Source organism: Tachypleus tridentatus, chromosome 13, assembly GCF_004210375.1.
Source record: "Tachypleus tridentatus isolate NWPU-2018 chromosome 13, ASM421037v1, whole genome shotgun sequence".
NCBI classification, from domain to species: domain Eukaryota; kingdom Metazoa; phylum Arthropoda; class Merostomata; order Xiphosura; family Limulidae; genus Tachypleus; species Tachypleus tridentatus.
The window spans coordinates 227424200-227447542 of NC_134837.1; the positions used below are offsets into that span (position 1 = coordinate 227424200).

General features: G+C 30.2%; 1 protein-coding gene across 1 annotated transcript in view; it reads left to right on the plus strand.

Moving 5' to 3' along the window:
- The window catches only part of eIF2gamma (eukaryotic translation initiation factor 2 subunit gamma), a 38846-nt gene extending 18994 nt beyond the window's left edge, over positions 1-19852 (plus strand). The window contains exons 6-13 of the mRNA XM_076482306.1: positions 961-1055; positions 1329-1487; positions 1883-2017; positions 3629-3723; positions 9874-10018; positions 14850-15019; positions 18465-18636; positions 19708-19852. Coding sequence (XP_076338421.1) covers positions 961-1055; positions 1329-1487; positions 1883-2017; positions 3629-3723; positions 9874-10018; positions 14850-15019; positions 18465-18635 — 970 coding nt within the window. The 3' untranslated portion in view covers position 18636; positions 19708-19852. The remainder of the gene's footprint in view (positions 1-960; positions 1056-1328; positions 1488-1882; positions 2018-3628; positions 3724-9873; positions 10019-14849; positions 15020-18464; positions 18637-19707) is intronic.
- The last annotated feature ends 3491 nt before the right edge of the window (positions 19853-23343 follow it).

The following is a 23343-nucleotide window of genomic DNA, read 5'->3' on the forward strand; positions in this document are numbered from 1 at the left end:
GGCATTTTCAGTCAAAATGTTTTTATACCATAATTACTGAGATGATGGTTCACCAAGGTATGAAAAAATAGATGGCATGTTTCCATTTACACTTAGCCCATTCATTTTGGCTCACCATTGGGCCAAACTTTATGAGCTTATAACTCGGGTAGTGTATGAGTCAACTATGTAGTTTTGGTCTTATTTAAAAATAAGGGAACCAGCACTTTCAAATGATGTATAGAGCATATTGTATAGGATACTCCTAGCCAGAACTGAAGTGTTATTACTAGTACAAGCTTCATTTGGCAGTATGGTGCTATTAATACAAACCTACGAGTTTGTTGCTGTATTACTGATCACAGTTTAGCATATGTTCTGTTGCTGGCTGAAACACCTCAGAAACTGATAGAAGTATGTACTCATGTAAGTGATCTACCTTTGGCTGCTTGAAAATCTGCTCAGCTGAATGTTTATAGGACTTTTCAGCAACAGCGTGAATGAAAAAAAAAAAAAGCTTTCATTTCATAAGTGCCACATCTTGGATACCTGATCCATCCAGGTGCAAATTCAGCTGTGTTTTGTCTAAATGTGTATGGCCTGTTATACATTTTTTATTAAACTACCTGCTTGTGTAGACAAAAAAGAATGTTAACCAAAACCTTTTGTGTGTGCGTGCTTGTATAAGCAATCTTAACTGCTATGTATTTCAGTTTGCAAGTTGATACACACCTTAGGAAGCATACTATATCCTTATTTTTGGTTGGAAAAACATAAAACTGCAATTATTCATATTTTCAAACTTGGACAAACATGAGTGTGAGTTCTTTCAAAGTGGTTAATTTCTGTTTGTGATATTTAGCATAGCTTAACACTTGAATTGTCAAAACTTTTAGTGTGAGGTAAACAAAAACTTAATTATACAAGATACTTAACATTTACTGCAGATCTTTTTTTAGTATCTGTGATTTTTTTTTCCAGGCATGTGTCTTTTGTAGACTGTCCTGGACATGATATCCTTATGGCCACAATGTTAAATGGTGCAGCAGTCATGGATGCTGCATTGCTTTTGATTGGTAAGTTGTGGTTTGGTAGTTTTGTAACACTGTTACCTAACTTTAATTACATAATTACTGCTGTTTGTATTTATTAACAATATTTCTCAACAATTTTATCTCGGGTAATAGAGAAATATTATTTGAAAATTGAAAATGATTTGTAAATGGTATTATTTAATTAATTTAGGTAATTTATGTTGTTATGAAGCGGCCCATTTGTAACTGACTTCCCTCTGTTAAATTCATATCTGTTCTGGTATTTTGTTCTTATGGCAGTGATCTTGTTTTTAGCTGGTAATGAATCATGTCCACAGCCTCAAACTTCAGAACACTTGGCTGCTATTGAAATTATGAAACTCAAGCACATATTAATATTGCAAAATAAGATTGACTTGGTAAAAGAATCCCAGGCAAAGGAGCAATACCAACAGATACTCAAGTTTATTCAAGGTAAGACCATTCCATTAAGTTTTTTCAACATCAGCAAATATTTTTGATACAGATAATAGTATAGAATGTAAATATAGTTGAATACTTTTATTAACACTGGAGTAAAACTTTTACCAGATATCTGAAATAGTATGCATGTGTGTCTGTAGAGAGAGAAGCATGGTTATAATGGTAATATCTCTGTGTTTTTTAGTTTTATTGAGTTATTTCAAGAGTATGTTTAAAAGACTTAAATTGACAAAGGTGTCCACAAGAGTGATAGTAAGGTTTGATTTTTTGTATTCAAAATGATGTAAGAAATTCCTGTATTGCTCATTTTGGTTTCTTTTCATAAACAGACTGAACTCGGATGTTCTAGATATTCTTTTAAGTCTTTCTTTTATGTTTATTTTCAGGCACTGTAGCAGATGGTGCTCCTGTGATTCCTATCTCTGCCCAGTTGAAATACAACATTGAAGTTATATGTGAATATATTGTTAAGAAGATTCCAGTTCCAATAAGAAATTTTACATCAGAACCTCGACTCATAGGTGATCACTTAATAACATGTAACATACGTTAACAGTGAAATTACTTCACATAGACATTTAAAAATAGAATTAGGGTTAATCTCTTCACCTCTGTTTAACTTCAAAACCCCTCTTCCACATTGTCATTTCTAGCTTCTTATCATCACACTATGAAAAATAAAACAAAAGTTATTTCATTTCACTACATTTTCATGGAGTCTTGGCTGTAAAAAAATGCACTTCTCAGTATTGTTTTAGAATGTGTTTGCTCATCACAAACTACAGAATTATATTTCTAATACACTTATCTCTTAAGAAATTATCCATTATTTTTTCTCTTATAATTTTCATTTTCTGTTTGGTTTTATTATTATATATCTTTATTGCCATCTTTTCACAATGTCACAGAACATTGTCTGAACAATTACTGGTGAAGCACAACTTTGAAAATTTTTATATCCAGCATTTAAATATGGTTAGGCAGAGCATATTATAAACCATTTATGTCAATATAAAGTATAGAAAAACTGTTTGAGCAGTAATTTGTCTTTTTTTGTTTGTTGTAAAAGTGACCAGCCAGAGCAATGGGGGTGATTAAAAGAATTTAATAGAAATTTTTAGAAGACTTAGAAACAAAACATATTATGGTTTTTATAATTATTCTTTTCATTCCTAAAATGTTTTTGTGCTGATTTCTGACACAATTTTCAAAGATCAGATGACTTTGTTATTTTCTGTGTTTTTGAAATTTATGGCACAAAAGATGACTATCAAAAGAAATAATTGATTCTTTATATAAAGATGGTCAAGGTACTTGATAGTCATGATACAAGTATGCACACTTAAAAATCACAGTTGTTTCTTTACCCAATAAGGCAAAACACTATCACTGATACCAAATTGGAAAGTGACCAATATCCCAAATTGTTCATCTTTCTTTTCTTGCTTTAGTTAAGATAACTGTATAGCTGCTTTGTCACTGACATCAGTTTAAATCTGAATCAGCTCTGTGTTTTTGGGCAATGTATGATGTCATCACATAGTTTTAATAACTGGTATTAATTTTAAAAACATTAATTCTAGTGGAAGTGATGTTATCATTAGTCTTTAAGATTAGTCTTTTTTACAGAAATAGGTGTTCCTTTCAAGAGCTTAAGTACAGGGTGAAACAGGAATTACAAGCCAATGAGGGATGAACATTAATTCTATGGTTACAGTTTGAATCATTTGTCATATTTAAGAATGATACACAGTTTAACAATACTTACAATAACTCTGAACTTTCTTAATATATCTCACTACAATTGGTAAGATTTTGTTAAAGATTAGACATATATGAATGTGATTAATTGAATTGAACATTTAATACTTTTGTATTGTAATTATATTCTCTCAGAATCTGAATATTTTGAGCATTATCATCAACATAGTATGCAGTGAAATGTTTAAAACTAAAAATAGAATTTTTTACTGTCAGAGGAGAAAAGCTGGGGATATTGATGACACTCCTCTGATCCATTTATATTAATTATTGATGCTAATAAATGTGTCGTGCACAATGAATAAGCGGTTTCACAAGTTGGCATTTTTCAAATTATTTTTAATGTTATTTTTTTCTGTTTTCTACCTAAGTTATCAGATCATTTGATGTGAACAAACCAGGCTGTGAAGTTGAAGATTTAAAAGGCGGTGTTGCTGGAGGAAGTATCCTTAGAGGAGTATTGAAGGTAAACAATGATTTAAAACAGTTTATCTTAATTAACACTGTCTTTTATAGAAATAGAAATCCTTTACAGGAATAAACATGTTCTCTTAATCCTTTAGTAACAGGCTTGTTGTAAAGTACCAGAATTCATATACACATTTGCACACTTTATGTATTTATACTATTTAATATTGTATGTGTATCTTCACAAAATTTGAGTAACTTTTAGTAGTGATTCCAAGTATTTTGGTACACAAAAAATCAGATTTATTTATGAAAATATTGAGTCCATTTTGATAGTCCAAGTTCAAAGTGATTTTTGTGTAGCAGTTAAAAATCTACTCTTTATCCCCAAAATTTCAAGTTTTATTTGTGTACTATCTGAAACTTCCTGAATAGATTCCAGACATTTGTTTTGAGTAAAATGTAATATTTTGTCTATTATTTTCTCTACCCTAACTTTTAAGGAGTCTGTCAATTCGACTGACCTTGAAACCATCATAAAAAATTAAGTATAAATTATGCTTTTTTTTTATAAAGACTATATATTATTACACAAAAACATAAATGTTTAATATAAATAGCTTAAGTCCCATAACATTATACATTTATATATATATATATATGTAATATTACACTGGTTTTCCAGTCATGCCTGGCTAACAACACAGAAGTTAACAATGACAAGGCACTTGCACTCATGTTACCATATCCAATAATATAAAACTGACCTTTAAGTCTTTACAAAGTGACCTGTATTGGCTGTGTTTTAGTGGAGTAGTATTTTGTAAGATGCAGTCACATTTCAACTATGCTTCATTATTATATTGTATATAAATTATTACTATTTAAATGAAGTTCTTAAACTTATTTTTCTTGAAACAGAATAGTAAATGAAGAAATAAAGCAAACAATTATCTCTTCTTGTTGTGATCTTTAGACTTGGTTGCTGTTTCTTATAGCTAGCTAAGCCTTAAGGAATTTCACACATGGAGGATGTAAAAAAAAAGTTTTATACTTACATGAATTTTTATATAACAAAAAATATAAATTACATCAATATCACAATGATTTATCAAGTAAAGTAACTTAGCTGTAGTTAGGTCTAAAAATAAAATTTTGAGCAGACTAAAGACACAACCCACCTCCTTCAAATCTTGTTTTGAAAGAACAAAGTGGTGTCCTAACACTTGAAAATGACTGAAAAAGCCACTAGGAGGACATTATGAGCTTTAAGTTGGTTATTCATATGCCACATACACATGTATGTGTACATGAGGGACTGGTCCCAAAAAATGGAAAGAGGTAAGCAGAGTCACTATTTGATTCAATAAAAGAATGATATCTCATTATATAGAAAAGATTGGAGTTTCTAATTTTATATTTTTTGTTGTTAATGTCATTAATTTGAGTTCCTAATTCACACAATACTATAGACTTTATATTTTGACATCACAAACATGTAAATTGAACCAGTGCTGCATTCAATATGTCATATCACACACAGAAATTGCTGTTTTAACTGTTTCTTTATAATTTAATTTTTAATTAAGAAATTGAATAATATATGAAATGAAAATTTCAATTATAGTCTACACAATCTTATCTGCAAGTTAACCAACACAATGACATGGCTTTTGACCTATGACCTGTTGCAATAGGGTTAATGATTTGGTACAGTTTCATAAGGATTCTGTGAACTAAAACAATGGTGTGATTTCTCTCACTAACTATAGTAGATGTAATTAGAATCTCTTATACTGCAATCTGCTGTAGTTCAAATGGCTATAGTTTTTGCATTGTATATTTGCATGGTGTCACTTGCATAACCTCTATAATTTCTTAAATATCACATTTTTTGTGGTTTTGTTTTTTGAAGGAAAGCTATTATTTTCTTGATTTCAACTCTGTACAGGGTCAATTGATTTGACTGACCTCCTAACAACCATAGAAAATTATGAAATGAATAAATTACCCTTTTTTACTGTCTAGATTGAATGCAATTTGTAACAGAAACTGCAGTTGTTTATTATAAATAGCTTTAATCTCAATACAGTATACACCTATTTATATTTTTTTTTGTGTTTTATTGACTTTTGAGTCATGTATAAACTAATAATCCTGCCACAAAAGTTGTATATCATATAGAATGTGCTTCTCAAGAAAAAATGTAGAAAACAATGATCTGTACTACTCACGATGCTACAAAATTTTTTACTCATACATCATACTTGCTCAGCCTTCTCAAATTTTGCATGTGGAGTGTGTAAAAAGTGTAATAACTTTTATAGGTTTCTTTATGTACTTTGAAGTAACAAAAAATTCTAAGTTGCTATACCAGTACCACAAAAATTCATTACAATTAACAGGCTTCCTATTGAAGCTGTATTTGGATATAAAAAAATTCTCTCTTCTGATCACAATTTTGCCTTTTTGCCACTCTTCAAATTCTCCAAGAGTTATAACAGCTTTACCTGATTAAATGCTTTAAAAAGACTGAGAGGATTATGTAGCTCAAAAAGAGCACTTTGATTGGCTATAAACATACGTAAAGAGAAGTAAACCAGTAGTGTTTCAAGAGGAAGAGGTGGGCAGAGTCACTGTGATGGATGTTCTAAATATAATACAAGAGTACATTTTATGATGCCCACAATATAATCATGAACAAAGGTAAAACGTGATATACAATGTGACACACAAAAATCAATATTTAGTTTGTTTGTTTTTTTTAAGTAAGAAATTAAATGTGTAATACAAAAATTACAATTATAAAATACAGTTTGGTTTAAAACTTAGTTTCACACATTTTTTAAATAGTAGTTTAATAAAGCTTTGTAAGTCTGAAACAAGATGACATTCTCTGATTCCTACCTGCATGAAAAGAGTTAATTCATGATGCTGTAAAAACATGTAGGTTCAAGAAGTCTTCATTAAAAATGAATAAAAACCCTATAACCCGAGAGCTTTCAAAAGGTGAACCTTCATTCTTCAGGGACAAATTGGAAAAGGTTAATATTGCCTTCAATTTCTTTTTCAATACAAGATTTTACTAATATTTCAATTAAAAATTTGTCTATGGATATATCAAATTTTTCTTTTGCTAAGCTGATTGTAAAGTGATTTTCATATTAAGATTAAAATTTTTTTATTTTAAAAAATCAAATTTCATCTGCATAACCTCTCAAGTCTTCTAGATATGTTTTAATCATTTCCTTCAGTAACTTTGTGTTATTGTTTTCTACCCTAACTCTGTACAAAGTTGGTCATTTGTGCTGACTAAAGGTCAAAAAACCACTAAAAGAATCTAATTAGCTTTTTTCTTTTCAGAATGACTTCATATTTTAACATGAAACTACATTTGTTTATCACAATTAGTTTTAAATTTACAATAGTATACATCTCTTTATATTCAACTTTCATCATTTGTTTTTGAACCATGTCTGACTACTCTTTGCACCGTTATAGATTGTAAATGACTTGGAGAATATGCAGGTCACATAAAACTATTAAAATTCATTACCCACGAGCTACTCAAACTGCTTGCATTCATACCTTATGAAAATATTTTATAATTATTTATCTTACATAATATAGCATTAACAAACCTAAAACATTTCTTATTTTTACATTTTAGTTGCTGTTATATTAATAAATAAAGAATACACATCAAAAATAAAAAAAATACTTACCTGGGCTTTTTTTAGTTGTCGATGTCAATAAGAGCTAATTCTGCTCTTTTATACAGATGGTAGTAATGCACTATATAATTTTTGTTTACATAATGCACCTAAGAACATAGAATAATAACATGCAAAATGCTGACTCTTGCATAACTCACAGTTTTTCTGATTTTCTAACTATGCAACAAGTGCCATTGCAAATTCATCCTAGCTAGCTGATGGGTTTCATGTGGAGTTGAAGGTTAAACATGCAGCAAAATATTGTTCTCTGTATGGAAAACAGTGTAATATAACATTTAGTTGATGAAAACTGAAGCTTCCTACTGGTTATGAATAATTTACTGTTTAAATACAACAGAACTACAGGCAAATCCTGAAAGAGAGTATGTGGCAAAAGGGGTCTGATTCTCTATTCAATGGCTTTGTAACCAGATATTGAAGTCTGTGAAAAGTATGTTTTTCCTGAGGAATGACAACATTATAATGATTAATTTAACTCTTTTGTGACAGGTCACAGGTCAAAGATCATGTCAGCCATCATGTATTCAAAAATTTATTGAACTACTATTTTATGAATCTATTTCAGTAAGTCAAATCATAGAGTATAATTCAAACATTAGTATTATATATGAGTTAATTTCTACTTCAAAAGTAAATATTAATAGAACACAAATATATCCATTTTTGATACTCATTGTATGTTGAATGCAGTACTGGTTAAAATTAAATGTTTTTGATTCAAAATAAGTCTAGTTTTATATGAATCAGGAACTTAAACTACCAATAGTGATGAACAAGAATATAAAAAAAAACCTCTTTTTATTTTACTGAGATATGACTTACATAGTGAATCAAACACAGTGGCCCCATTCACCTCTTTCCATTTTTGTAAACAATCACTTGTATACATTTACTTAAAAATATGACGTGAATAGCCGTCATTACCTTGGAATGCATCTCTTGTAGTTTTCATAGCTATTTTAGTTTGTTAAAGCATTACCACATTCTTTCAAATCAGTATCTCACAAAGGTAGGCTGTATCTTTAGTCTGCTTGAAGTTTCATGTTTTTTAGACTTAAATACAGCCTAGTTACTAAACTAATAAGTTATAATGGAATTCTCTGGTATCAATATAGTAATTTGATTTTTTGTTATTCAACTGTGTGTGTGCAATAACCTTAAAAAAAAGATTATTTTATATCCTCCATGTATGAAATTTTAAAAGGTTTAGAATCTATGTTCAGCAGCAACCACGTTTGAAGGTCATGGAAGAAAGAATTGTTTGCTTTACTTCTTTATTTACTGTTTGATATTTTAAGAAAACTAGGTTTAATAATGTATTTCTAAATAGTAATAATTTATGTGTATATATAATGTATAATAATTGAATGTAACTAAATATTACAAAATACTGGTCTGCTAAAAGACAACCAAGACAGGTCACTTTGTAAAGGTCAGTTTTATGTTACTGGATAGGATAACATTAAGTGCACATGCACTGGATCAATGCAAGTAAGTTATATAATATTACCTAGGCATGACTTTAGAAGATCAATATAATAAAAAAAAAATAAATATATAATGTAATGAGATTTATGCTACTTGGACTAATCATTTGTATGTTCATATGTTTTAATTTATGGTCATGTTAGCATGAAAAAAACATCATTTATTATTCCTAAATTTTATGAGGGTTACATGGTCAGTCAAATTTTGTGAAGGTACATACACTTACTGCTTCAAAAGTTATAAATACTTAACATGTACAAATGTGTATATGAACTTGGGTATATCATATTGATCCCATTGCAAAAAGAATAAATTTGTACTTTTTGTAGAGATGGTAAATAAAATATAGAAGAGGGAATGTCTAAAGAAAAAATCTTGAATATTTTTGCACAAGGGAAAATTCATAATTTTTTTTATTGTCTTGTAAAATTAAGAACTTATATTATACTACTAAAGCATGGATTATTAGCTACAGTTTTATGCTGTATTAATTAGTATAACATGAACAAAATATAGTTTAAATAAATTTTAAATGTAACTTGCCAAACACCTTGTGATGTGAAGTAAAAGAGGGTTAAACCATGTGGGCTGTAATAACCAGTATTGGTTGTACTAGTGTATAAATGTAAACACACAAGACCTTTTAAGTTATACTTAATATAGTGGTGAATTTGGTGAAAAAAATTATTCTTCTTTGAAACCCATACTAATCAATTTAAAACATTTTTGAAAAAATCTAACCATGCCGTGTTCAATGGTTACTTTTTTGCTAGATCTGATGGTATTTAACATGGCCTTAATTATGTGTTTGTATACATTTCACTGCACACTGGCAATATTACACATAAATTCTTATATATTTTTATTTACTGAAACAACATCAAAGATAACCTGAAATTATCCAAACAATTTATACTAACTGTTAGTTTATTTCTTCCACATTCCTTTAGTTTGTTAAAATATTACTCTGTGTGGTGCTCTAGGTTGGTCAAGAAATTGAAGTTCGTCCAGGTATTGTCTCCAAGGACCAGGATGGAAAACTGATGTGCAAACCTATCTATTCTAGGATTGTATCCCTGTTTGCAGAACATAACGACCTTCTATATGCAGTTCCAGGAGGACTAATCGGTAAAGATTAGATTATTACTACTGTCCAGAACTGTAATAGTAGGTAATTTCTCCACTGTATCCTCAACTTGTGGTGACTCAGCAAAAAGTCTGAAGGTTTATAATGCTAAATATTATGTCCCAATAATAATAATGGGTGCTGCACAGATACTCCACCAAAACTTTTAAATTAAGTTTGTGTTATTTAATGTATATATATTAAAGTTTTTGCTACAAGAACTAAAATGAAAATTTTCTTTCTTAGGTATGTAACCTAATATGGTAAATATTATGTATGACTAGTTTTAACCCTTTCACAGTGGGGCTGGTATGATATACCTGAATTCGTATACACATTTGCACATGTTAAATATTTATACTATAACTTTTGATGCTAAATGTAGTATAATTCTTGGTAAACATTACAAGTCTTTTGAATGCAAAAAAATCGGAATTTTTAATTAAGTATTTTTACTAAAGATTTGTTTTTGAAAATATCAAATTTGTTTCATTGCTCGTGCATGTTATGATTGAAGAAAAACTTCGTTGTCCCAAAAATCTCAAATGTTATTTGTTTAATTTGTAAAACTTCCAATTTTTGTTTTTAATTAAGATTTTATATTTTGTTTGTTATTTTCTCTACCTTAAATATGTGGAGTGTGTCAATTTGACTGATCATGTAACTGTCATAGAAAAATAAGGAGATAAATGTAGATTATTCTTTTTCTGTGTTAGAATGACTACAGATTATAACACGAAAATACAAATGTGTGTTCAAAGTAACTTGAACAAAAGTCTCATAACATTATTTTTTCATTATATTGACCTTATATCATATGTTACATAACTTGCATTGATACTGTGCACATGCACACATTACTGTATCCAATAATATAAAATTGATCTTTAGTCTTTGTTTTAGTTTATTAGCATTTTGTAATATTTGTAATATGTAGTCACATTCCAATTATTATACGTTATATATGTATATAGATTATTACTATTTACAAATAGATTATTCAATTTATTTTTTGTCAAAATTAAAAACAATAAAGAAGTAAAGTGATTATCTCTTCTAGCTATGACCTTTGAACTCGGTTATTGCTGGACCTAAAGTGATAAATCTTTCAAAATTTCATGTGTGGAGAATATGAAACAAAATGCATTTTTGACATTTTATGTATATATTTGAATAACAAAAAAATCATAAGTTACTATATTGATAGCATAGAATTCCACTATAATTTATCAAACTTAGTAAGTTGTATTTAGATCATTTGAAAAAAAAAAAGAAACCTTTAACAGACTAAAGACACAACCCACCTTCTTGAAATCTTGGTTTGCATAAATCTGTGAACCTTTTAATAGATTAAAATGGCTATTAAAATCACTAACGGTCATTGTAAGCTCTTGATTGGTTATTTGCATATTGTATTTTGAAGTAAGTGTGTAAGTATATATAGAATCCTAATGGTTGAGAGGTACAACTCCAACAAACTTCTTCAGTTCCTATAGATGGGTGGCTTTGGGTTGGCTAGTTGTATTGGACATTCTCAAAGAGTGTTGTAGACATTGTGGCTGATGCTCATGTTTGAGTATAGTGCTCACAAAACCTCTGGAGTTGCTGCAGTGTTCTTGTTTGGTGTCGCAGTGTGTCTCCTTGCAGGACTCCATGGTAAATGGGGGCAAGGGGACTGAATCTTTCTCTGTCTAGTATAGATTTCCCAAATCCACATCAAAATAAAATAATAAAGAAACAACGTATACATAGACGACTATTACATGGTTACTACCACAGTCAGATCCTGTTCCTTGTTTTTTAATCCGTCATTCTTTATCTTATAAATCCTTTGGGTGTCTGTCTCCTTTTATTCAAAATGGATTAGAGAGGTTTGCTGGCTCTCCCAAGTCAGTCAAAAACTTACATTCTGGGGACATCTTGGTGGAAACATTTACCCCACAACACATTTACTATCTGCATTTGTTTCAGTTTAATGCATGTAGCATATATTGTTAAATATGTATTGCACAAGTCCCACTGTTCTCTAAATTTGTAGAAGATTCTCAAGAGTAAGAATCAACAGTATATGTTTTGTTAAAATAGTAGCATATATTCAAATATTATTGAACTTTCAAGAATGTTGCTTTAGAGCTTATAAATCGATGTGCCTAGAGACAGTAATAAAATATTTTTGGTCACTACAGTCAGTACACTATAAACCTTGAAATCTATAATTATGGTTAACCCTTATTAATCAGAAAACTAAATATATTTGACCAAGAACATTTATAGATTACAAACCATTCAACTTCAGACATTAGTCTTCCTACAAGGACATTAGATATTGTCGTTGATGAAAAACTTCCATGTGAAGAACAGAGCTAGCTATCATTCCTGTCAAGTGAGGTATATTTGTATACCAACGTAAAAGTAACTTGCACTTCATCAAACTGAAACTTTGATAAAATATTCAGTTCCATACCAGATAGAAGACTGAATATTTTTTGTGAGTTTGTAAAGTTTTGCATATAAATAATTTTATCAAACATGTAATAAATGATATTACAATTGTTTTTTGTTTTTGTGTGTGTGTATGTATTTAAATATATTTGTGTTAAGAAAGAAAATTCTTTGTGTCAATCTTGTTGGCAAATATAAACTTAATACATATCGATATTTAATTAACTTCTAAATTAAAATTTCTGGTTATTTGGAATTGTAATACATAATGTATAATACAATATGGGATAGACCCATTAAGATTACTCCCCATGGTAATTTGAAGTTCTCACAAAGAGTTATTGTTGAGAGGAATTTGAAGAACATCCCCAAGTTGTAGATCCTTGCTGGTTTCTCCGATAAAAGAAGAAATTGTGTTGCCTACCAACATTCTTATTTTGAGGTTCACATCACCATGTCCACCTGCCACTGTCAAGGCAGGTTATTGAACTGTGAGGTATAGCTATATATTCCACCCTTCTCAAATGTATCCAAGGCCAATGGTTTGGTAATTCAAAGACATATGCTTGTTGTGGTGTCAAAGACCACATTGCCTACAAATGCGAATTGAAACCTCACTGCATTAACTGTAGTGGTTACCACTCTTCTTACTGTTGTTCTTGCCCTAGGTAGATAGAAGGAGAAAGAGATACAGCATTTAAAAATCATTAATATTATTTCTTATTAAGAGGCTTGAAATATGTTGTTTCCTACTCCATGTCAAACATATGCTGTTGTACAACATTCTACTGCTGCAGTGTGAGTGCAGACATATCTTTTCGTGTCTTCAGTAGAATAATTCTCCAACCATGCGAAGAGTCATTTGCCCTCTATCAATATGCAAGTTGACAAATAAATGTCTAGTCCTGTCTCTGTCCTCACCATTCCTTCCCATGATTACCTGGTTCCACTTCTTTCAGTTCCATATTCTGGCATCTTCTTGAGCCCTTCTTCAGCAGCAAGGTGTAGAATGATTAATTATTCATTCACACTATCAACTGATAGTCTTGCTCACTTGACGGGATCCATGGAGGTTGGCAGACCTCCTTTTAATTTAAAAAAAAAAAGGCACTGTTGTAAATCTAAGTAAAAATGGCCACTTTGATACAGTGGAACTGTCAAGGTTTCCATTCTAATGTGGATTACATTTAACCCTTGATTGATTCCTATCATCCTGTGTGTTTCCTTACAAGAAACATTTCTGAAAGTGATGAAATTATGATGTTTACAGATTTTTTACAGTGTGACATAGATGAAGCTCAAAATATCACACAAACACCCTTATCTTGGAAATTGTTTTGTTTTAACTTGACATATTTTTACATTTTATAATAATTTTACTTTTACGTTCTTTACCAGCTGTTTGGTGCAGATAGCCTAGTTGATTTGTGCCTGTAAATGCTAACCAAACAAATGACTAGGGTGAAAAGTAATAATGAATTTGAAATGGATTAAGTATAAATATAATGCATTTGATAAAGGCAGTTTTACTTTTCCTGTAGGTGTTTTTTCACTGCTGATTAATATAAAAAAATAAAGTGAAGTATACAGTAAACTTTTTGAAATATTGTGAAATACTTAACTTGAAAAAAAGCTCATAATTCTTCTGTGTGTAATATAAAGTAGTTTATCTTGTATTTATACCTGAAAATTTTATTTCAGTAACATTGCATTATGAGATCATCTGAAACTTGATACATGATTAGATAACGTTTACTGCCATTAGCTTTAGTGTTATATACTGTTATTAGTTATTATAAGATTAGATAAATTCATCTGTGTGTAATTGTAAGGTTAGCTTCTAAATCCAAAGTCAGTAGTGCCAAAACAAACACTCAGCTGTCAGTTCATAATGTTAGATTAAGCTTTGTTCTCTGTAACTGTGAGATTTTGTATTCAGTACTACTATCAGTTATAAGAGTTAGGAAATACTTTATTATCAGTAGGTTTTAGGTTAAACAATTCTACTGTCATTAACTTCAGGTTAGATTACCCTTCTGTTACCAATAGTGATAAATTATCTTTCAATGATTTTTGCCTAATTTTATTTGTGCAAGTTACAGTGTGACTGATGCTCAGTTTAAAAGCTATCATTTTAATTGCTGCTTTTAGGTTTCAGTATAAATTTGTAATAGTTAATGTAAGAAAGATTGTAATATAATTATAACATTTTTGGTAATTAAATTTAATCAAGAGATCGTAACATGAATTAGAATTCATTGAACTTTTCCCTCTTGTTACATTATATACTGAAAAAATACTTTTAACACTTTTCTTTTGATTTATCTCTCAAACCTTGAAAGTTGATATATTTGACAATTAGTTACAGGTAAAAAACTGTTTCATCCACAGGTGTAGGAACCAAGATTGACCCCACATTATCCAGAGCTGACCGCATGGTGGGACAAGTGCTTGGCGCTGTTGGTGCTCTACCAGATATTTTCACTGAACTTGAAATCTCCTACTTCTTATTGCGTCGACTTCTGGGTGTGAGAACAGAAGGTGATAAGAAAGCAGCCAAGGTAACTTTCTCTTCATAACCTTTGTGATTCTTTTTGTATGTTGTTTGTTTGTTTTTATCTCGTAACATATAAACAGTGTATCAAAAAAATTGTACACTTGAAATATCACAGCTGTGTACAGCATGTTAATTTCATAACTGATCATCATTATCCTTTTTTTCTGCCACATGAAACTATTTCTGAAAGTGATGAAATTATGATGTTTACAGATTTTTTACAGTGTGACATAGATGAAGCTCAAAATATCACACAAACACCCTTATCAGAAGAGTTAGTTTCATTAGATAAATTTGATATATTAAACTTGATATGTTGAAATGGTTGAATGCTTAATCCACAAATGGCTTTAACATACATATTTCTACTAACTCTCTAAACATGGACTCAGTCAATTTGACCAACCATGTGACCTCTGTAGATTTAATACTTTCAGTATAGTGTATGTATCTTCAAGTCTTTCAGGTAACATTGTCTTTCACCTCAAAAAAATTTTTTAATGAAATAGTTTTAATAAACTAAAATAAAGATTTGTCCATCAATTTATTATTTGTTTTGAATAATCTATGTGAAAAGTAATTTTCATGTTAAGGTTACAAATACCTGTCTTCATTTCTTAAAATCCCAAGTTTCCTTTGCATAATCTCTAAAATCATTTAAATAAATTTTAAACGTGTTTTCAAGTAAAACTTTTTATTTCATCTGTTAATTTCTCTACCCTAACTCAAAAAGGATCAGTCAAATTTGACCAATTTCATAACCACAAAAAAGTAATAATAATAAATCTAAATTAACTTTGAATAATGACATGAATCTAATTCATTTATCCTAGATAGCTTTAAGCTTGTAACAATATACATCTATTTATAATTAAATTTTGTTACTCTTTGAACTGCATTAAACTACAATCCATATTACAAGTTGTAAATTAGTTGGGGTATGTGCTGATGGCGAGCGTGCTTTGTGAAACATTTTGATATTATTTATTTTACCTAATCTACTCTTAACTAACTTAAATAGATACCTATTTTTACTTTTATAATAATAAATAAATACAGTACTTACCCAGTCTTCTTTCATATTGTAAATTGTTGAGGACATTTAAGCCTACTTTTTTATACTAGTGCTAGTAATACACTAAATATTTATTTAATTAAATAATGATTCAAAGAACATAGACTAAAACATGCAAAAACAGACAATATTTCTGGCTTGTATCTTTGTGACAAGAGTTATTAAAAATTCATCCAAACTAATCATTAAGTTTCTCACTGGAACGTTGCTTGTACTCTGAGTGAAACTTCTCTTCAGAACACAACATTACATTTATAATGAGCAGTAAGAAAAAAGGGCTTTCTAGTATGAATTTATTTATGGCACTTCTGTAAACTAACAATAATAATGGAACCTGCTTCTCACTTTTTTCTTTTTTTTTATCTGATCCTCAATATTGTCACGAGATTCTGTTGATTTTTTTCTACTAATCCATTACTCGCTTGATGGTATTCATTTGTTTCTGGTTTCTTTACACTTACTGATTTGCACATTTCTTTCTTTAATTTTAAAATGAAATTTGTGCTTCTATAATTTAGTGAATACAATGGACTTCCATGTTAAGCTTGCAGTTTTGTATACAAATTCATTTGCAATAGTTTCTGCTTTCTGACCTGGTAAACATATTACCTCAAGAAATCTAGTTAAATAATTGGAAGTGGCCTATATAGATAGGGGATCCTAAAATATTATAACCATCATTTGAAATTCTTTGGTTAAACTTTGCATTCTCTCTAAACAGGAATTCTGTAAATATCTTGTATTTCTGACATTTGATACATGGCTCATGAAAGTTGGCAACATTCCTTCTCATATTTTGCCAAACAAATCTCTTTATTCAGGGATTTTTTTGCAAAATATGAGAATATTTATTGTATTATATGTTTTTTGTAAATGCTCAGTGTGCAGAGAATGATGTGTTATGGTGAGTATTTATAACTCTGTTTCTCAGGTTCCATAATACTGTACACTGTGGCAAGCTCTGTCTTTGCTCTACTTTCTCTTTCTTTGCATAGCTCATTTGAATCAAATATACACTCAGTTTCTTCTTGAACTACTTCATTAATTTACTGTTGCATCATTCTTATAACATGATCTAGATCTCAAACCACTTCATATTCATATTCATTTTCTTTGTTTTCTTAATTCTTTTTATTACTTGTTTCAAATTATCTATTGAGTCTATTAATCTAATCACTCTTAATGTACCCACAGTAGTTTTCTACAGGATCTGTATAGTACTTCATAGTATTTTAGTGTCATTAGCCACCATAGGGGTACACGACCTGTAATGATGGTAAATATTTTATCATACAGATAAAAGAAAGTTTTAATACCATGCACTACTGCTAAACATTGTTACTCAGTGTTGAGTAATTCATTTATGTTTTTCTAAAATATTCATTCTTATATGATGCAGGATTTACTTTTGTATTTTTATTTGAGATAGGATTGATCCTATTGCATAACCAGAAGTACATTGGTTCTGTTAGAGGCCTTGCAAGTAAAGCAAAATGTAGAATGAAACTTGTAGGATTCTAATTTTACAAATCCAAAATATTCCCTACTTTCACTTTTTCTTATACCTTTGATCATACTCACTTGAGGTTTGTTGTTCCTTCTAACAATATCTAGTCTACATGTTTATATTTACATTTAACATAATTTTAAATATTTATATATAAATAAAACACCCAGTTAATGAATACATTCCAACAATATCAAGCAAGGAGGTTGTCATTGCATGATACAGTCCTGTACCACATTATGCATGAGTTTTGCCATGGGTGTGCTTGTAATATCTAACTATTAAATTTCCAGTTGATATACAAGCTTTAGGACTCGTGCATACACTTTATCTCTATTTTATAGTTAAAAGTGATCTGTGGCAACTATGTATAAATAAACACTGTGTAATAAAATGCTGAGCCATAAATAAATTTATTGTAAAGGAAAATAATTTGTCGCTTTTCTTGAATTATAATTTTTCTGTTAAAATTCAGCTTATGAAATTGGATAATCACATAAAAATAAAAACATTTGAAATGATAGCATGCTACAAACATATTTTGAAATAGGGAATTGGTATATTTTTATTTTCATGACAGATGAAGTTCTAAGTTTATTTTATTTTTGGGCTTATCCTTCTTAAAAACTGTTTTTTTTTGTTTGTTTTGCTTTGGTTTTGTCTATTTTCTAAACAACTTGGGTTTATTAGAATATACAGATGTATTTCAGGTGTAGGTAAAGTAAGAATCATTAGTTATTGTTATAATGATAATGACGCTGGTTGTGATCTAAAATGGTTGGTTTGGAAAAGTATTCTAAATCCCAGAGCTACTTCGCTGATTTATGGTTGTGAAAATTGAATGTTTAAATATATGTATATATGTAGGTTCAAAAACTTTCAAGGAATGAAGTTCTAATGGTAAACATTGGGTCATTATCCACTGGAGGACGTGTTCTTGCTGTAAAAGCAGATTTAGCCAAGATAAGTCTTACAAATCCTGTTTGTACAGAAATTGGAGAAAAGATTGCCCTCAGTAGAAGAGTAGACAAACATTGAGGTTTGTAATGAAGAATGTTCAGATGTAATACTTCTTATAAAGAATTTAAAAAATACACGTTAACACTAGTTTCTTGTGGAATCTATGTTAATTGTTTCTTCAGTTTTATTTATTGTCATATGTATGCTTTGTTATAAAATGGTTTTAAAAAACTTTTCATTAGTTATTGCTAATCTACTTCATATCAGATGTGGGTAAAATGGCTTGGGGATATTTTTATACTTGTGTATCATTTGAAAAGTATTTTGTGAAAGCTAAACTCATAAAAGTAAAACTATCAATTTTAATTACTAAACTTAAATTTAAAGACCAGTTATCACTGAGTTACCTTGGTTTGTTTGTTTTGGAAATTCTTTCCTTCATCACTAAGTTTCTTTAAGTGGTGATTATAATCAACTAGAAATATCATGCCTATATACATTTAAACACTACAAGAAGCCCAGTTTTGTTTGTTTTTCATTCTCCTTTTGTTCGTGGTTATTGATAAGGGACATAATTAATAATTTGGTGAAAAGTGGTGAAATGAGTTGAGCTGCATAGTTAAATTTATTATCTAAACACAATGCTACCTGTTCTTCGTATCCTATATAAATGTAAGTTTCAATAATGTGAGTACGAGATAACTTGAAAATAAAGTATCCACTGCTTAGTCTTTCAGAGTATTTGTGAAGGTGTTTCTTGTATTTTCACTCTACTTATAATTTTGTTTTGTTAAGTATTATAGAAATTAAAAATCATTGTTTGAACTTTCTCTGGTTTATTGTGTGAAGGTTAAAAGATGTTTTCTTCTCTTTTTCTTTTCTTTTTGTATCTTATTATTAGTGTCAACAATAACAATGTTAAATTTATAAACCTTCAACGCACAAATTGTTTCTCTCCATATCAGTAAATTTTAGTGGTTATTCTTAACTTGGACTTGCTGGTATATAATTATGTAGAAGTTACAAGATTGAGGAAACTCAAAACTGGATATTTGTGGTTTAAACTCAAAGTACTTAGAAGTTAAAATAAAGTTCAAACACCTTGTGCTTTCACTTCTACTTTTAAAGTTATAAATTTTTGTTTTCTTAGGTTGATTGGGTGGGGACAGATTAGAAGAGGTGTTACCATCAAACCTGTGTCCAGCTGATCTCCAGAACTTTGTTATAGTTGAAATGTTTATTCTCTGAAGATGTAAAACCAGATTTCATGCAAAATAAAAGAACAAAGCATCAAATATCTGTATGCTTGATTCTGATAAGAGAATCATTACTAATACTATTAGTAGTGCTTTTTGAAAGTCTATACAAATATACACATACACACTTGCACATGAAGTTGATAATAATGTTAATGTTGTTCATTTCCTTTACTGTAAATTCTTCATTCTTTAGGTGAAAACATTTCAGAAGTTAGCATAAGTATCATGGAGAAGGAAAGATATGCTATTAAGTAACTATGATGTTAAATCAACTAATGCATTTTGTAATATATTTTGTGTACAATTTTCTCTCTTATACAGTGATATGCAACATACTCTGTTGTGATAGCAAGAAGGAAACATTATTCTTAAGCTAACATGAAAGCCTCCCCTTCCCCATGTTTCCTGCACTGCAGTGGAATTACCTCATTCTTCAGCTTGTTCTGTACCACAGTTTCTTTTCCAAATGTTCCATGATCTAAACATTCCTTAGCTTATTAAACCTATAACAAAAATGCAATGTAACCATAAGTGTAAATAACTTTATTACAATATTTGACTGTTTATTGCTTCAAGAAGAAAGAAAAAAATTCAAATAACAACAGTAGACACTCAAGAAAATTATGAAAGTTATTCTCTGTTAAGATTTGCTATTTAACAAGTATATAATTGTTTGATGTATGACATATCTTCTTTCTTACTTTTTGAAGTAATTTATATTGTAGTTTTTCTTTAACCAAATAAACATGTAATTGAAATTAAAACTAATTCCAAAAGCATTATGTGATCATTGACCACAGTTTAAATGTGCATTAGGTAAAAATTTATTTTATTGCCCAATTTTATTACAATTTTCTTCTAAATCATCTAATTTGAAATCCTAACCCATATAAGTGCACATTTGTTTTGTAGATGATCCAATTATTACATTAACAGCTTTATAGACTGGGTATTGCATCAGCTAATTTTTGGCTGTAAATGGAAGTTCATACTGAGAGTCAGTTTAAAAGCTTACCTGTTGCAACATATGTATGATTTCACCAAAGTAACACCATGGTAAAAAAAAGTAGTTATTGTTTCTTTGAGCAGAGACTTTTGACAAGATAGGCTGCTGGAAAAAAAAATGTAACCAGTCTACTGTGAGCTGCTGGGTGCACAAAGAGATTCTGATTGTATGAAATGGTGTGAGGGAAGGTATAGGAAGAAAGCTTCCACAGCTGCTAATGATTGTGTTCTGAAATACAATTACCTGAAAAATCATGAAATGTTCACAAATTGCAAAAGAGCATGGCAAAAAATGTTGTGTCTCACTGCAGTGGAAAGACATCCATTTGAACTTTTTTTTATGTTTCTTAGGTAATGTAATGCTATTGTATTTACAATAATCTTTTCTGACATAAAATATTCATATTAAGAAGTAGAGATGTTTTCAGACTGGAGACTTAGAAGTTTAAAGAAAAACATTATAAAAATAGGCCGTCTCTCTGTGTTCAGTTTCCTAAATTTAACCCATAAAGTGCTATGGTCCTCATTTGAGGTTCTTAGTGCAATGAACCCTACATGAGGTTAATAATTCTATGGCCTATAATTCAAATGTGTGAAATTTTTCAGTTATATAGAGTCCCATATGTCACATCGTGCTTCCTCCTGTTTATCTTTGCTCTACCCAGCAATCAGTTACATCTAGTACATTATAATGTGTGCATTTGTCTCTTCCTCTGATAGTGAATTTATACCATCAACTTCTTGTGGTACTGGTTGTGCAAGGAAGAGAAATCTTGCAAAGAAAAGATAGCCTATGAAGAGAAATAGAGAAAACAGTTTATAAGCACTTGTGAGCAATATATAGATGAGCCAGTGGCTCCACATTGTCATGACACCAAGCACCCACCATCACAACTTACAATTCCTTAAAATAAAAAAGGTGGTGACAAGTCATCAGGGAAGGAAGATGGAAAAGAGAGTCTTGCCTCCTCTTCTTCAACATGAGATTCCCCTTGTGTGAACCGATGGTTACAATTTTCAGTAAGATAGTCAATATTTTGAGACCTCTTTTGACCAGGAATTTGTCATTTATTGTCAAACCAAAAATGCTACAGGTACATAATGGATAACTTTATATTCTCTCATATCTCCCGAATTCATAAATGAGTAGGTACGTTTGCATTTATTTTATGTATTTTTTTGGCCTGTTTTTATTGATGCCCCTTGTAAAGAAACATACGCTACAGGATTATTGGTAAATACATGGCTGGGTTTTTTTCTCCTAAGGTCTCTACACTTCACTGACAATAACCCATCCATCTAAAAGTAATTAAATAATGGAACTTAGAGAAGTGTTTACGATGATAACTTTAAAATTCAGCAAATTATTTTACTCATTCTATATGCTAGTAATCGATGAATCTCAAGTTTGATGCAACGACAGGTTAGTTTACAAGCAGTATATGCCAATGAAATGTCAGGGATTAGGAATAGAACTTGTTTTATGTTGTTGTGAAACTGGAATTGTCATCGACATTTATCGCCATATTTGAGTAATTTCATGGACGCACAAAAACAAATGGAATGTAGAACTGTGAGAAAAAAACTGGAAATACGTGACAAAGTTTATTGCACGAATGTAGCATGGTCACTGTGAGCGAAGAAAATCAAGTGATGATGTGGCAGTGATTAGTATCGTTCACAGAGATGATACGCAGTAGAATGGCAAAGTGAACTATAAAACCAAAAAACCCGTAATGAAACCAGATGCAGTTATTGACCACACAAAGAACATGAAGCTTCAGTGATGTCGAGAAAACCCATTTTAATATTCGTAACTTAGTTAGTGAGAAGCATGCAACACGTTTTTTATGGCTGATCTCTTTATATTGCACCTTTTTGAATTTTTGAACAAATCTAACTAAAATAAATGTACTAAACCTAATACAATCACTACATGTAAGCCACTAGATCGTTATATTGTATCCAGTGTCATTTTGGATCGTTGTCGACATTGGTCTTGTCCTCGCTTCTTTTTCTCTACCTTCCTGACTAGCAGAAACCTCATCCTCTCGCTACAGTTTTTGTAGCGGCTGTTTCTGCTAGTAATTTCTAATCGTAGTATTCATATTAGATTGTCAAAAACTTAATATTCTCTAAGAAAAAAATATTTTTTCTGGGAAGTATTGCACGGAAAAAATGTTCAGATTGTGCTCTTTAGTTATACGCAACTTATTGCGTCAAAATGTTTCAATGTACAGAGCTCAGATTGTTCATACATTTTATTGACAAGGACTGTAATGTTTTTAAGTACTGAAAGTGCTATCGTTTATTGAAAAAATATCGTTTTTTAAGAAGTAATTAAAGAAGCTTTGAGGAAACCTGCGAGTGGCTCCATACATGTAGATATTCGGGAATTGGTCTTGACAGAAACCTTAGGAACGTCAATATGTTCATTTACTTTTTATATAGTCTCGTTTCTAATTAACCAATTGCGTGTACTTCCAAAGATTATCAATGATCATAGTGAATAACCTTTGGCT